This window comes from Lissotriton vulgaris, chromosome 12 (genome assembly GCF_964263255.1).
Source record: "Lissotriton vulgaris chromosome 12, aLisVul1.2, whole genome shotgun sequence".
Taxonomy (NCBI): domain Eukaryota; kingdom Metazoa; phylum Chordata; class Amphibia; order Caudata; family Salamandridae; genus Lissotriton; species Lissotriton vulgaris.
The window spans coordinates 53,859,559-53,875,465 of record NC_141700.1 but is presented as its reverse complement, the minus strand read 5'-3'; the positions used below and the strand labels follow the sequence as shown (position 1 = coordinate 53,875,465).

At 44.9% G+C, this 15,907-nt stretch overlaps 1 protein-coding gene across 8 annotated transcripts in view; it reads right to left on the bottom strand.

The window, feature by feature from the left end:
* Positions 1 to 15,907, bottom strand: part of PTPRS (protein tyrosine phosphatase receptor type S) — a 521,512-nt gene that overhangs the window by 61,483 nt on the left and 444,122 nt on the right. For 6 of the 8 annotated variants that reach the window (XM_086947045.1, XM_086947049.1, XM_086947044.1 and 3 more), the window contains 4 exons: positions 8,644 to 9,225; positions 7,750 to 7,847; positions 4,037 to 4,290; positions 477 to 567 (listed from right to left, as the gene is read on the bottom strand). In XM_086947045.1, the coding sequence (XP_086803171.1) occupies positions 477 to 567; positions 4,037 to 4,290; positions 7,750 to 7,847; positions 8,644 to 9,225 (1,025 nt within the window). The remainder of the gene's footprint in view (positions 1 to 476; positions 568 to 4,036; positions 4,291 to 7,749; positions 7,848 to 8,643; positions 9,226 to 15,907) is intronic. The other 2 variants (XM_086947050.1, XM_086947051.1) reach the window with 1 other exon arrangement.

Sequence of the window (15,907 nt, the reverse complement as noted above, 5' to 3'; positions counted from 1 at the left end):
GCTTAAGGGGTTAAAAAGACTATAGACCAAGTAAATCAAGGCGATGAAATAGACAGATGGCATGGAGGAACAAAGATGTTCATAGAGCTTGTCTTGTACAAACAGTTTGCACAATCCTGCCAAAGGAAAGTTTGGCACACCATAAAAACAGAGCATAAAAATAGTGAACTGGAACAGAACCTGTAGGAAATGAGCAAAAACAGAAGATGAGCTTACTTGCATGAGGCAACAGGGGACAGCTGTAGCCTGGAAGAAAGGACACTAGCACAAAGGGAAAAACCCCTAGCTTGGTGGAATACAGGCATGACCAGTCGACACCACCCATGTGTTTTGATTGACATATACGAAAAGTTTAAGAATTAGTACCTGAATCTCCTACTGGTATAGAAGTATGAAACTGGAAACCATTAGATTTGGCACCACTCACCTCACGTACCAGCAATCATACTAGTTAACTGTACAATGAACAGACTCACCTCCTCCAGATCCATCTCTTCTGGGCTTCCCCATGGGTTCAGGAAATGTCCTTTGGACTTCTTTAAAGGCACCACCACAATATAATAATTTCTGAAAATGGTGAGAGAAAAGAAGAAAGAAAGAAAAACACTAGAATGACTAGTTGGAGTCTTGGAGACAACATAGAATGTAAGTCGCCCAATATGATGGCTAGCTGGGCTGGTGAACAAAAACTTAAGTGACCACTTGTTTTACAAAGAAATACCTGGATCGACAGCGTTGGGCAGAGGAGAGAGGGTGAGACACAGCAAGATGCAAGGAAACAAGGAGAGTATAAGACATAAAACAAAATAACAGAAAAAGAGACAAGATTGAAGGGAAGAGGACAGAAGAGACGGTGAAGGGAGAAACAAACAGTGAAAATGCAGAGAAAGATAGAAATTGAGGGACACAGGAAGTGAAAGCACCCAGAATATAGCTGGGCCATGCATAATGGCATACTTTCAGTTGCCTTTCACATGCAGAGCCAGGAGAGCCTTGCTTAAACTTGGGCAGTAGACTGTGGCGAAGACTACAGGTTTTTTGTAACATCATGGAATGGAATATGTCGCTCCTTAATAATACAAAAAAGGATGGTAACATTTAATTTTTCTCAGGCGGTTTTTAATGCCTATAGATTCATTAGAAAATTTCTGGTTGTCTGCTGGTGCACATGACACATTTTACTAGTTTTCTGCAGATTAAGCATTTTCATGTGTGCCAGTTAGCATTGATGGGCACATATTAGTTTCTATATTGTGTGGTGTGATGAGAGGGAATATCTAGTAAAATGGACACTGAAGAAGTGTAGCGCAGATGAATTTAAAACAGTGGTAGACGCTTGTTTTGGGAAGAGGTTGGGCTTCATACTCCGAGTACTTCAGCAGTTAGTCGGGAAGGATAGAGGGATTAGCGTGGCAGCTAGTTCACTTACATTTACTGAAGGGACGCATGGATTGCAGCTGGGAAAGGTGGAGTCAGATTGGAATGGGGAGGCAGATGATGGTTTCAGCATAGATTAATTGTATTTAGATGAACTGGATTTAAGACGTGAGGAGTTTTAATTGTGTTTACATGCAGAGAGATCAGAGTCTGCAAACAGTCATGTTGAGGCCTCAGAGATGGCTTTAGGTTTGGGGTATAATTCCAACCTTGGGGGAATTGGATGAGGGCAGAGGCTAGACTCAGCTGAGGGCTCCAGTAGGGATTTAAGGGGGGCTGAAGTGAGTGATTGGCATATTGAACTCAGATAAGACGGAAGTCCTCATCCTGGGATCCTCGCCCTCCACCTGGGCCGACTCCTGGTGGCCCCCTGCCCTGGGCAGCGCACCCAAACCCACAGACCACGCACACAACCTGGGCTTCATCCTGGACTCCTCCCTTTCCATGACCAGACAAGACAACGCTGTCTCCTCATCGTGCTTCAACATCTTACGCATGCTACGTAAGATCTTCCGGTGGATCCCCACCGAAACCAGGAAGACGTCACCCAGGCCCTCATCACCAGCCGACTGGACTATGGCAACTCCCTCTACGCCGGAACCACTGAAAAACTCCAGAAAAGACTCCAGCGCATGCAGAACGCCTCAGCACGCCTCATCCTGGACATCCCCCGACACAGCCACATCTCCGTACACCTGAGAAACCTGTGCTGGCTCCCCGTCAGCAAGAGAATCACGTTCCGACTCCTCACCCACGCACACAAAGCTCTCCACAACCAAGGCCCAAAATACCTCAACGACCGCCTTACCTTCTACACTCCCACCCGCCAGCTTTGATTGACCAGCCACGCCCTCGCCGCCGTACCCCGCATCCGAAGAGCAACAACGGGAGGAAGATCCTTCTCCTACCTGGCCGCCAAGACGTGGAACTCCCTCCCCATCCACCACCGCCTGACCCAAGACCACCTCGCCTTCAGGAAGCAACTCAAGAGCTGGCTGCTCGAGCAGTAGCGGACCCCCCTACCCCAAGCGCCTTGAGACCCTCCGGGTGAGTAGCGCGCTATACAAATGCTTTGATTGATTGATTGATTGATTTATTTATGTGAGGGAAAAACAAATGTATGAATAAAGATAAGAATGTGTGTTACAGTTTGAAAGAAGGAGTAACATCAGGACTTCATTTTCATAAAGGTTTTAGAACAGAGTTGAAAGTACTAAATGTTTACATTTGGCTGTGTCGCGGGTTTTAGACTGAATGATAGCATAGCAAAGGTTTATACTAGAGCGACAATAAGTGTTGGTTTAAAACTGGGCGCCATAAAATGGATGATTGTTGGTTTTGTGGGGTAGTTTAATCCAGGAGAGGTGTAGGCCTGAGAGATGTCAGCGTTTAGAGTATAGAGGTATAGTGCGATGTAAGGGCCTTCGGTTACAATAGAGCCTGAAAGATTTATTGAACAGTTCTAGATTCAGAATGCGCATGACCACATACAGTTTAATTTGGGGATCTCAAAGTTGGACTACACTATAAATGTTAGGTTATACTGCAGGTTGAATTAACAAAAGGGTGAGGTGTATTGCTTACAAGAGTACATTTTGTAGAATTTAACAAGTAGTGGTGGATGCTGAAATTATGATTAGGTAGGTTGGAAACATTGAATGTGGTGTTAACCTTGGGCTGCAAGAAAAGATAAAGATGACTGTCAGAAATGGGGAAGCAAAAGAGTTGATCACTTGTTAACCGCATCGCTGCGGCGGTTATTTTTCCTCTGTGCGGCAAAATTCAAAGAGCAATGTTACATGACTATCTCAGCTCGTCATCCGCACACGACCACCGTGGCTGATGACGAGCTGAGCTCGTCATCAGCAGCGAAGGGGTTAATGAGAAGCTTTAAGAACATAATTTGAGTACAAATATGCAGGGTGATAGTAAATAATATTGTTTTAATGCTTAGAATTTTTACTCTAGATTTCAGAAATGTAGTGTAGGAAAAGGCATATTAGAATGGTCATAGTACTGGGTGGTGAGGTGTTGTGCAAGGGTGTAATGTACACGAATGAATGAAGGTGTGCAATGGCTATTGTATTCTGTCCACAAAACATTGTCCGCTCCTATTCACATATAGTGCATCGACCCGGTCTCTACTGCCTACTGCGTTTAGTTTCTACTCTAGAGTTCTTTAGATGGTGTTCTGCTCCCAGAGCTTCCACACATGCCTAGAAACTTATTCCACATCCATGCTCTGATGGGGATGGCCAATCGTTCTGCAGGACACTGTGCTTCCAGTCCAGGGCTTTCCTCCAGCAACTCATTGCATTTCAGGAGCTATATTGTTGATTTGGTTAAATTAATCAGTACTAATCAAACAAACTAACTGATAACAAAGATTTGTAAAGGAAAAGCCCAGGAGTAAACCACGTTTTAGATGTAGGCCTAGGGGAAGGTTTAGGTATAGATGACGTTTATAAGGTTTGCAGAAAGAAATAGCAATTTATGTTGTGGGAAGGATTAAAATTTCAGTTGTGGGAAAATTACATTCTTGTTTAATTATCGACAGCCCTATGCACAGAGTGAAAACCTAGCTTGTCGGAGAACTTACCGGACTGGCTCGGAAGGCTCTATTTCAGGTAAAAGCACCAAAATAGTCCCATCAGGTTCGGGCTTCCTGGTCACCACGGGTTTAAGTCCTAGCATGTTGGGGGCAGTCCATGCAGCCACGTTCTGCTGAAGACCACCCATGGAGTTTCCCCGGTTTGTCAGTATAAACGTGTAGTAGGTTTTGGGTTTCAAGTTAGTGATCAGCTTCTTGGTGGTTCGTCCATCTACCACCACATGCTGTCCGTTGTACTGAATCTGAAACAAGTAGAGCTTGGTATACTTTTCTCTCTCTTGAACACAACTATATAAAGCATACTTTGGAATGGGTGCCGTTCCGCTCTTCTGTGAATACCACTGCCTTCGCAGTTCTTAAGGTGAAGGGTTTTAGGTTGTTACAACCAAGTAATATAATTATCAAGTAGACATCAAACAATCATTACTCATATCACAGACCAATATTGTGCTGACCAGCATTTTTTATTGAACACCAAACAAAAACACTGCAGCTACTCAGTAGGCGATAAACAGTCACAGTCAATAACCAGCATTCATTGAAGTTTATAGCCAGAAATAATGACCTACACATAGATCTATTATCATACAACAGACAAATACCCAAACTTCAGTGTATCAGACGCATACTATTGTGCTTGCAGATCACCAAAAATCAGTGTACGAAAAAAAAAAGACCTGACACTTTAGATAGCATAGAACGAAAGTACATTAGCCACTGACCTTAGCATTACACGTGTAGGAAAGTGCCTCTTTTTGTCATGGCCACACCCGCTTTTTGCCACTAGTACCGATGGTTTTCGACTGATGTGACTGGATTTCTGCTAACCAGGCGCCAGTGCGCTTTCCCTAAAAACAATGTAAATCGGTCGAATTGTGTCACCGTTGGCACACACTTTAGCACCATTGTAAGCCTCCTTGTAAATGGTGCCGCTGGTACCTAAGGCACGGGTACTAAAAAGAGTGCGTAAGGGCTGCATCACGTATTATGCTGCTCTAAGGGACCCTCGTATAAATTGCACGCAGACTGCCATTGCAGGCTGTGTAACATGGTGGAAACAATGTGTGAAAAAAACGACAAGGCACACTTACTGTGTGCCATGCCAAAGTCACAGCATATATTATATGTAAGTCACCCCTACAGCAGGCCTTAGAGCCCTAAGGCAGGGTGCACTATTTTGTATGTGAGGACATACCTGAATGAACAGATATGCCCCTGAGATGTCTAGTTAAATTACTCGATATGGCAAGTGAACAGGGAAGCCATCTTAGGGTATGTAATGGGCACTGGTAATTACGGGTTACCCAGCTCCAAAATGGCTTCACTGAGACCTATGGCGTTTGGTATCAAGAACCTTGTCCTAATAAATCCATGCCGAACCCCGTATTGGATGCATTATGAAAGACACCCAAAGGGCACCATAAAGGCACCCTCAAAACCCTACTAGTCTTGTAGTGTGCCGACTGACTGGTCTCGTCCAGCCTGCCACCACAGCCGAGTTTTTGACCCCTTGTAGGTGAGAGTCACCACTCTCTGAGGTCAGGAAACAATGCCTGCTCTGGAGAAGGTGTTATCACCTCCTCCAGCAGGATGGCTAGAGAATCTGCATACCAAGGCCAGAGGCTTCAAAGCATCTGCCACCTTTAATATGCAACCCTAGCTTCCGCCAGACCTGGAGAATGCCACCCTCTGCCCTGAGGCACATTTGCCACCAGGGGACAGGCAGTATATTCGCTGTGCAAGTAGGTGTGTTGCACCTCCAGGCTAGTCACAACCCTAAGGTGGGCTACCTGATGTGCTCCACGAAAGAAGGGTTCCACTATCTTGTTTTTGGTGAAATTAGGAACTTTGGGATAGGGTTACACCCACTTCCCACAGGAAGTAGTCATATAGGGGGTGAAGTGACCCCAAGGGTACATAGCCCATTGGCTACTACCCTTCACTCCCCTTAACACTCCTAAATGTAGTATTTAGGTGGCCCCCTGACGGCAGGAACTCAGATTCATCTGTCTGAAAAAAGAAGGACAAAGAAGAGCCGAAGGCGTGAGAACTGTGGACCAGCACTTAAAATCTCAGAGACAACTAGTCCAGAAGTCCCATTGGGGGTCTGTCCAGCTCTTCATTGACCGAGGGACATCTCCCTTGGAGTGGAGGATTCACTTCGCTGAGCCAGCAGGCACCAACCGCAATTGCCCCATACAGCGTTCTGTCGACCCCCGGTCCCACCGAGTGAGCAGAGCCCCAGAAGATGGACTTTGAGGCTCCCACAGGTCCACCCCAGCTCCCCAGCGCATACTGTGCCGCTAGATCCTTCAGGAGCCTCCCTGCACCAACACCCATGGTACCAGAGCCAGTTGCAAGCACCAATGCTTGTTTGTGTTCAGTTGGACCACCACCAAAACTTACCTGCACATCGAGGGACTTTGAGAGAGGCCAGCTCCACACCGAGAGCAGCCCTGCTATGTTTCTTTTCCCTCTTCTGCAGGTACACCAAGAACCGTGAGAGTCTCTAACTCAGCAACGCGTCGGACAAAACGACTTTTCACCTGACCTCCTCAGCCTGGGCTCAAGTAAACCGATAGTGTCTCTGTGGTCCTGAGGAACTCAAGAGCCAAGCCCCCTGTGGGTTCTGACAGCCCGGACTGATCCCCCAGATACAGCCTTTTCTTACAGGTACTTTTACTATTGACGTTAGCGTGTAGCATTTGAAGCAGCCCCACATACAGCACCTATACACCAGGACACCCCAGAGCACGTAAACCTGAACTGCTGGTGCTTTCTTAGACCTTGGTCCTTATCTACCTTAAGTCCAGAAGAACAGTCCTGTAAGTCGTCTGTAAGTGTACCTATGCAGCGAATGTTTCTCCCATAGGATAACATTACTGCGGTCGAGGCTCCAGCCTCAAATTTGACAGCTGTCATTTTCTACTGTTATTACTCAGAAAATCTATAACATCTAAAGTACTTATCTGATTCCTATTATATTGGTGTCTAAAATTATATAAAATCAGTGTTATTTTTCTAAATTGGTCTCGAGTTTAGTCTGGAGTGTGTGTCTCATTCATTGACTCTGTGAGTATAATAAATGCTTAACACTACCCTCTGATAAGCCTGAACTGCTCGCCCACACTGTCACGAAGAGAGCATTTGAGATTAATAATTTAAGCCCTGTAAGCCAATAAGTGTCATCTGCACTTTCTAGGTAGTTGACCTCATTTTGGTACACTACAAAAAAAGTCAGCTTCCTACAACATGCAACCACCTGTTTGTGTCGTACAAGCTCTTGGGGGCACTAATGCAGATATCCAATAAACACCTGCACTGAAGACACATAACAGTAAATTATTTATGGGCACTAAAGACACCTAGTAATTCGTTTAGCACAGGTCACAGGGTTAGCATTGTGGACACACTGCAGTAGAGCTTCCACAAACCAAAGGCCATTAAAGTGGTCAACTCACACACAACACACTGAAAACATTACAGTCTTGCACTGCAGACATGAAGTATTAAAAGTACAAAATATTCACTCTGGAGATACTGAATGCACAGTTGACACACAGCCATTGCAACTAAGCACTAGATCGATCAACACTGATGTACTGAAATTCAAGCACCGTGGAAACCCAGCCGCAACTGATTCACAACATGTCGCACCATCCTATTGTCTCTTAGTGTACAACCTTGATCAATCTACTTACTTTGTAAGGCGTTGGGGAATTGTAATTCTCAGGAAACTCCCAGCTTAAGAGAACAGACGTCTTCATGACCATCTTCACCTTGAAATTTTTGGGTAAAACTGTTGGCAAAGAGCCAGGGAGGTAACAGGCAAGCAAAGGAAAGGTAATTAGATACATGAGAAGTATGACCTGTGAATGATGACCTAGAACAGAACCTGACATTTTTACAAAACCCAGTCTAAATCACATTTATGACAAATGAAAGACAAGCAGCACCTGGATAACATCAGTAAAGTAGTATTTACACCAACCCTTGTCTCGCACTGTCCTGTGAAACACATAGTAGTACTATGCCCTGTGCAGCGCTGTGTGAGAAATGCACCACACACAGCTAACAGACGGATTATGGGCGAAAAAAGACCAAAATATCACTTCTTTCTGCCCTCAAGGAAATGGCAGTTCAGAAAAGTACTTTGGTAAACATGTAGTTGGGAGTGGGGGATAGGAAGATAAGATAGAAGATGCCTTACGTAATATTATGCTGCTGCTTTTCACGCGAAAAGTAACGCAAGCGCTGGATGTCATGGTTATTGCAAGGGGCAAGGAGCTAGGCTGCTGAGAGTATAGCGGTCATGATGATGGTGGGTCGATGAGAAAATCAATACTGCAAAAGGGCTGAAGAAAAGGCTCCTCCCACCTGTAATTGGACTGGTCCTGCCAAGTGCCAGTCAGAAGTGTCTGAACTCAACTTGAAGGAAAGTGAAAGGAAGACTTACCTGACAGAGGTGGTGAAATTCTAGTGCTAGGAAACCAGCACCCCCTTGAGCAAAGAGGCTGCAAGCCACAGCATGGGTGCTGCTGGTTTTCAGCACACCACCTGAATATCTCGATTAGAGAGGAAATGATATGCCCTACCTTGGTCCAGGTGGAATGTGCGGTACTGGATGACAGGGCTGTATGGGCCTGCCCCTTTACTGGTGTGGGCTCTGATTTTGACATCGTATGCTGTGTTGGGTTTCAGCCCCCTCAGGACGTAGGAACTCTCAGAGGAGCTCAGCTCTATCTCCTCGGGGTTGCCAGGAACACCAGCTTCCCGGTAGGCCACTGTGTACTTCTTGATGATGCCATTCCGCTCTGCAAGCACCGGTGGGGACCAGCTGAACTGGATGGACATGGCAGTGACATCACTAGAGTCAATCTGTGGGAAGCCCTTGGGCACATCCTCAGGGATGGTAACATTCATTAATGCTTCCTCCCCAAAGCCTGCCCGGCTCTTGACTGCCATTTTGAAGATGTAGGTGGCACCCTTGTGGACATTGGTTACAGTGTACTTGTCGTCCAGGGCTGTGAACTCCAGTGTTGACAGAGGGTCAATGTCCTGCCGCCCAAACTGCAGCCGGTAGCCCAGAATCTGAGTTTCTGACTTTGGAGGCTCCCACTGCACCATCAGGCGGTCCTCCAAAGTCTGATGGACGGACAGAAGAGGTTTGCCAGGAACTGCAAAAGATAAGAACAAGAAAGATCCCTCAGTATTAGACAAATGTTTACACACAAGAACTAAACAAAATCAGGATGCAAGCTCACAACATTATATGCCAATAAGAACCAATTTTTGGAAGACCGTTTCCTGAGCCCTAAGGTTGCTACTTGCACCTGTGAAGATTTACTGGGCTAGCTTAGCTCTCTGCTGCGACAGAAGAGAGGGCAATGTGGGACTGTATAGCGGACTACTTGCTGGCTGTAGATCAAAGGATCCCTACTTCTTGTTCTTGCTTCCCACCTGATCACGCTTTGTGATCTGGGGATAATGAAAAATGGGGGGAGCCCAATGCAAAGGAGCATTCCAGTGGAAAAAAATAATTTAAAATCATTTGGTCTCTTTTTATTTATTTGTATATGTAATTCACCCCAAACCGTAAATGTACAAGTGGCACCAGTACGAATTCCAGAATGTCACTTTTTTTAAATGATTTCCAGGTATGAAAACCTGCTAGGATATCGTTGGCAGAGTGGCCCCTATTAAGGCCGAAGACTAACCTGCTTTTTAAATGTACTAGTTCTGCCTCCAGTAATAATGCCAACCAACTGTAGTATTGAGGAATAAAGTTTTCTGGGTGAAATGTACCATTTAGGCTGTTGTAGAGAAGGATAGCCTTTTCTTATGTAGGACTCGATTAACAATGATCAGAAGTTTGTAAAGGTTGGTTGTGGTTTGCTCTAACAAACTGTGTCGCTGGCCCTGATGAATTATGCAACTATGTGATAGTCTAAGAAATGTGATGGTCTAAGAAATGTTATGTTTCCAAAAATAAGGTCAAATAGATATACTCTGGGTGACTGCCATTAAGTTTATTAATTTGCAGTGAATACCATTCAAAGCATCTCAGAGCCTTGAATGAACGGAATGATGTGGTTTGTATTGTTTGTTTGCCACAAAAATTCAGCAAGGAGAATTCCAAGCTGAGGAAAGTCAGCAGTAACGTAAAGCCATTTTTGGGGGTAAAAAGTCAAAATGATAGGGAGAAATAGACACAGATTGGCACCGAGGTCTTAAGTCAAGCATCATAGGCATATTTAAAATAAAAATCATGAAGACAACAAGAACAACACACTAGAGTACGTTTTGATTAAGAATTCAAACAAAATAGATCTAAAAACCTTAGAATTACATTAAAAATATTCTAGGAACTGAAATGAAAAAGTACCTATTTAAAATAAAACAAATACGTTACCACAATACCTAAAATAACAGGAATTGAAGTAAACGATTCAAAGGGGAAAAAATAGAACATCGATTATACATAAGAAAAATTGTTGTGCATGTCTGTGCTGTATTTCATTCATTACCAAAGGTGTGTGGAAGAAGCTGGGAGGTCAGGGAAAATGTGAAAATAGGTATACTTGATGTTAGACTTGGCATCTTTTGGCGTGTTTCCCCAGAGTGTTTTTGCTTTCTGACCTCACGGTTTTGACTCAGTTTTTGCTGGCATAACGTTTCTGCGCACTTTTCGCACTGCCTATCAGTGGTAAAGTGCAGGTGCTCCTATGGTAAATTGTATTATGAATTGGTGTTTCCATGATTGGATGCTTGATTTACTTGTCAGTTCCCAGTAAAGGACACTAACGGGTGCCGGGGCTTGTGAATCAAATGCTACCCTTGGGCCTGCAGCACGGGTTGTGCCACCCACATGCGTAGCCCTAAAAAAGGTATCTCAGACCTACCACCGCAGAGTCTGAGCGAAATCCCGACTGCCATGTTGACGCGGCCCGTGCCCACACTGGCCCGTAACGGAACTTTCCCTTTTCTTACATGTCAGGCGCCCCCAAGGTAGGCCCGAGGTACCCGGATGGACAGCGTGCATTGTATGTGAAAGGTAGGACATGCCCGGGTGTGTGGCGTGCCCTGATAGTGAATGCAGCCAAATTTGCTCTTCACTATTGCAAGGTCACCCCTTCCCCGTAGGATGGATCGGGCAGTCAGTTTATCACAATGTATAAACACAACGGGCCCGGGGAAGGAGGTAAGGAGATGTAGTTTAGTATGCCTGAACTCAGAATCTAAAGCCGCAGCTTGTAGTGAATGTACTCTTTCCTTTCTGAGTTCATAAAGGCCACTGCTAGAAAGTGGGTATTATTTTGCCCGGTCATCCCGGGTGCCTCTGTAGGAATGTGGATTGCCTGTCTGGGGTTGGAGGACAGAAGGCTGGGGAGCGGGTATGGATCCAGATAGTCTAGGTAGGTCAGGAAAGGGCTTTATAGACCTGGGCTACGATGGGGGACAAGGGACAAGATTTCCTTGCACCTCAAAGGGTCTCCACCTCCTGCCAGGAAATCACACCATAGAAGTCCAAACTGGCACTGGCTGGGAACTGAAACCCTCTGCCTGGAGGATCAAAGGATTTTGTGTACAAATACTGGGGCCCGACCCCTGAACTTTAGAACTCATCTGGATCAAGAGGACTGCCAAGAAGAAGAGCCGGAGAACCTGTGAAAAGGAACGACTGCTTTGCTGGGTGCTTGGCTGGGCTGATCTGCAGTGGTTGCTTATGTCTTGGGCAGTGAAAGGCCTGAACTGGACTTTCTGCAACCTAACTTGTGAGTCTCTCCAAGGGCTTGAGGTGGAGCTTGCCCCTTATTCACGAAGTCTCAGGAACAGCAAATACTTCAAGTTCTTCGACCCGCAACACTTTGGACTGTGTGTTTTGTGCTGCAACCCAAATAACACCAACTCGACGAAGTCTATGACGCCATGGCCGTCTCCGTGTCCTGAAGGCACCGCAGAGGGCACCATTGCAGCGCCGCACCGCAACCCTCGTCTCACCGACGACACCTGTTGATGCCGCCACCGAGCTGCTGCTTGCATGGCGACCTGTGGGCACCGTCTCGCTTCACGCCGAAGCTTTGGCCGCAGAGGGCACCGCCGCAACGCAACCCTGGTCTCACCGATAACGCCTGTTGACACCGCCACCGAGCCGCTGCTCGCACCGCGACCTGTGGGCACTGCACTCCGCACCACCTTGCTTCATGAGGGTGCCTAGGCCTCCCTGAGGCCGCCCCTCCACGCCGAAATTGATACTGCTGCTTGCAACGTGGTTCAAGGGCAGACTACAGTTCATCAGCCGACAACAGCGCTTCAGCAACGACGACGCCACTACTTGCACCGTGACCTGCTAGCACCGTGACAAGCGCCGTGACTAGCACCACCTTCATCTCGCACCGCGACTCTGGCCTCGCCGACTAAGTCATCTGACGCCGCCACCGAGCCGCTGCTGGCACCACGACCTGGGGGCACCTCACGCCGCACCACTGCCCCTCACACCGCAGCAACCAACGCCTGCCAGCACTCCGGAATCCACCAGAGAGGAGCTTGACCCGCAACACGAGTGACTTCAAGGGCCTCCACGTCCTGCATTTCTCACAGGTACGTGTTTGCGGGTCTTCCCGACACTGTAGCTGGCCTCCGACCAGCCAGAACTGTTGGATTTTGTTGTTCACGACGCCGTGGTAGCCCGGACGAGCTATCCACACAAGGAACCCTTTTTAATCAGCGTATTTTTGGAACTGTGAAATTTTAAGAATAGTATTGTGGATTTTTATTGTTTTTGTCTTGTCTTAATTATATAAAAATATTGGATATTTTTTTAAACTGGTGTGGAGTTCTTTTGTAGTGTGTATCCTATATTACTGTTGGTTATGGGGAAATGCTTTACACTCTGCCTCTAAGATAAGCCTGGCTACTTGTGCAAAGCTACCAATGGGGTGATCAGGGGTTATTTTAGAAGTGTAATGCCCTTATCCTGACTAGAGTGGTGGTTTTTGCCTTGCTTTGGCCCACACCCTAGCCTACCCAAAATACAATTTCTAACACTTGACAAATAGGTGAAGACGTGATCAAAGAGGAAACATGTAAAGTGCGGGAGTCGGAGTTGTGCGAGATGGGAGGAGAGAATTAGAAGAAAATATTATGAAAAAGGAAGAGAAGCAGACAAATAGAGATGAAGGTGGTTGGAGAGCGTTGAACGCAGGAGGCGGAGTAAGAAACATAGTAAAATGGGTTAAGCATTGGACTACATACATCCTAGAAAAGATGAAGAAAGAGGAGGAGACTGACAAGTTTGATGTGGAGGGATGATGAGACGCAGCATTTTGGAGGTAAAACAAAATGGCACTAGGGACCTCTGGTTGTGGGGGAGGAAATCATCCTGTAAAAAGTGCCATTTTTCAAGTTGACTTTCTGAAACTTTATAATACTGTTAGAAAAGACAATTTTGAGCAAACAAATTCATCAGGGTTCTCACGTCTCACGTGTGTGTATCTGGTATTTCTCCAGTATTAGATCTTTCATAGATTCACATGCTTGAATCATTCCCAGTTGTCGAAGTGGGAGTCCCACTTCGATGACGTGGAATGATTCAAGCATGTGAAACTATGAAAGATTCCAATACTAAAGAGCTACAGTTAAAGGTAAGTAACTTATTTTCTTTCAGAGCACATATGTTTCTGAAATGCAACAGGTCACAGTAGAGAGCCAGAAGCAAAGATACAGCCACAGGAGGGTTAGCTGGGTTCTGTGTACATGATTATCTATTATTTACATAATACGAAAACTCTCTTTGAATATTATGTACAGATAATGCAGCCACAGATCTGCATCTGTATGGGAGAGCGCTTGTTTACACTCCTGCACACCTTTAGGTGTATCCTGCAGGTCTCAAGTTCAGATGCTCGGAGACATGGACGACATTTTACGCTTCCAAAATTGACAAACTGAACATCAATGAGTTAGTGGATAAGATGGCACTGGTGTGACCTACTGTGTTGGACATAAGCCTTCCCAAAAGGCAACAATCAGACAATAGTGTAATAAAACTACACATATGTACAAAATTACAATTTTCAAATACAAAATAAAATCCCTTCGAACAGAGCCTAGTGAGGATGGATAACCAACACCATAATCACTGTAATCTGAGAGATTCTGGGTGTAAGAAAATACAGGCTTCAGTAGTGTAATAATAATCCACCCATAAAAGTCTATTGCCTTTAACACATACTTTTCCCAACAAGCTGGCCAGGCCTACTTGCCTTGTCATAACTTTTCATCATATATTAATTACACCAAAGGAACCTGACAGAACTTTTCCAAGTGAACAGATAAGGCCTGTAGCATTTACCATTGGCTTGACACTAACACGGGCCTACTGAAGTGTGCATAAACTGGCAACCATCATGCCTACAGTTCTACACCCACAAATATTCTCAGTATTAAAACTGGCACAAAATTATACAACCCTTCTCAATAGGTCCTGATGAATCGTCACAGTGAAAATGATATCTTCTCACAGGGTTTGTTAGAGTGGATGACAGACACCAAAACCCTCACCTACTATGGTATTCTGTAAGATTATGTGCCGAAAAATACCTTTATATGGCCTATATAACCAGACCCACTGAAGTTATGCATTTATTTGCATAGTTATGGATTGGCTGCATTTGCCACAAAATCCTTTATCTACTAAACAATCTGCAGATTTTAGCAAACAAAACAATTTCCAGCTCAAAGATCAAAAGTTAATAAAAACATTGTGATGTAAGCACAGGGGAAGGCTTTTCACATAAGTTGACTGGTCACCTTTCAGTTGCATATTGCAGTATTTGTTGTTAGACTGATACTCCTGAGGGGAATTTTTTTCCCAGACAGTGATACCATGAGTAAAATGACAAAATAATGACGTAATATTACCACAATACGTGCCACATAATTTTCCCTTTCTTGTTGCATAATTTAGCCAACCTTGCTGCATAATTTGGTCTTCCCCTGCTACATAATTTCAGTGGCCCTTCTTATAGCATAGTGTGATAACAATCACTGTTGGAGGCCTATTGGCTTAAACAAATGCTTTCCCAAATAAATAAGCCAGGTCTGCTGCATGTGTCGTAATCTTTATAATAAACAGTCCAGACCGACGGCATCTGGCTTAACCTTTCCCAAGGCAACAATCAGGCCTACAACTGTCACTGTTATCTTGTCACCGTAGCCTACTCAGACCCACCATAGTGAGTGTAAGCTTTTTCACAATCCAACGATCAGGTACACTGTCCTAAAATGACAAATGTATAGTTGGGAAAGCAGAATACTGTCTCTTGTAAGAGGGTCTGAAATGGATTTTCATAGTGCAAATCTTCTGTAGCCATGGTTTGTCAGAGGGGTCAACCAGCAGCAAAACCCTTGCCTACTACAGTAATCTGTGGGATTCCATGTAACAAAATACCAGTCTGTCAGCTTTAATAATGGTGGAGAAGTGTGGCTCAATGCTTAGAGCACTGATGTGGCACTAGAGGATCTCTAGTGTCATCCCTTACCGGGCACACAAATGTTTGTCTTCCCACACAAAGAAGACTTTCAATCCAGTGTTTCAATTGTTCATGAAATTTATTTTATATTTGTAGAAAAATTTATCATCATCATTTTATATTGTTCGTTCAATATGATTCTCATGTTTGTAAATCAGACATTGTCATAATAAGGCATCCAATGCATTTCGGGCATTATATAGCATGCCCTTCATCAGGGAAATAGACACTGTAAAACAAGGAATAATAAAATCATATCATCAAAAAGGTTCTGTGTGAGTCTTATTAACATCAATCATAACATAAACAATACAAGGTCTGCTTG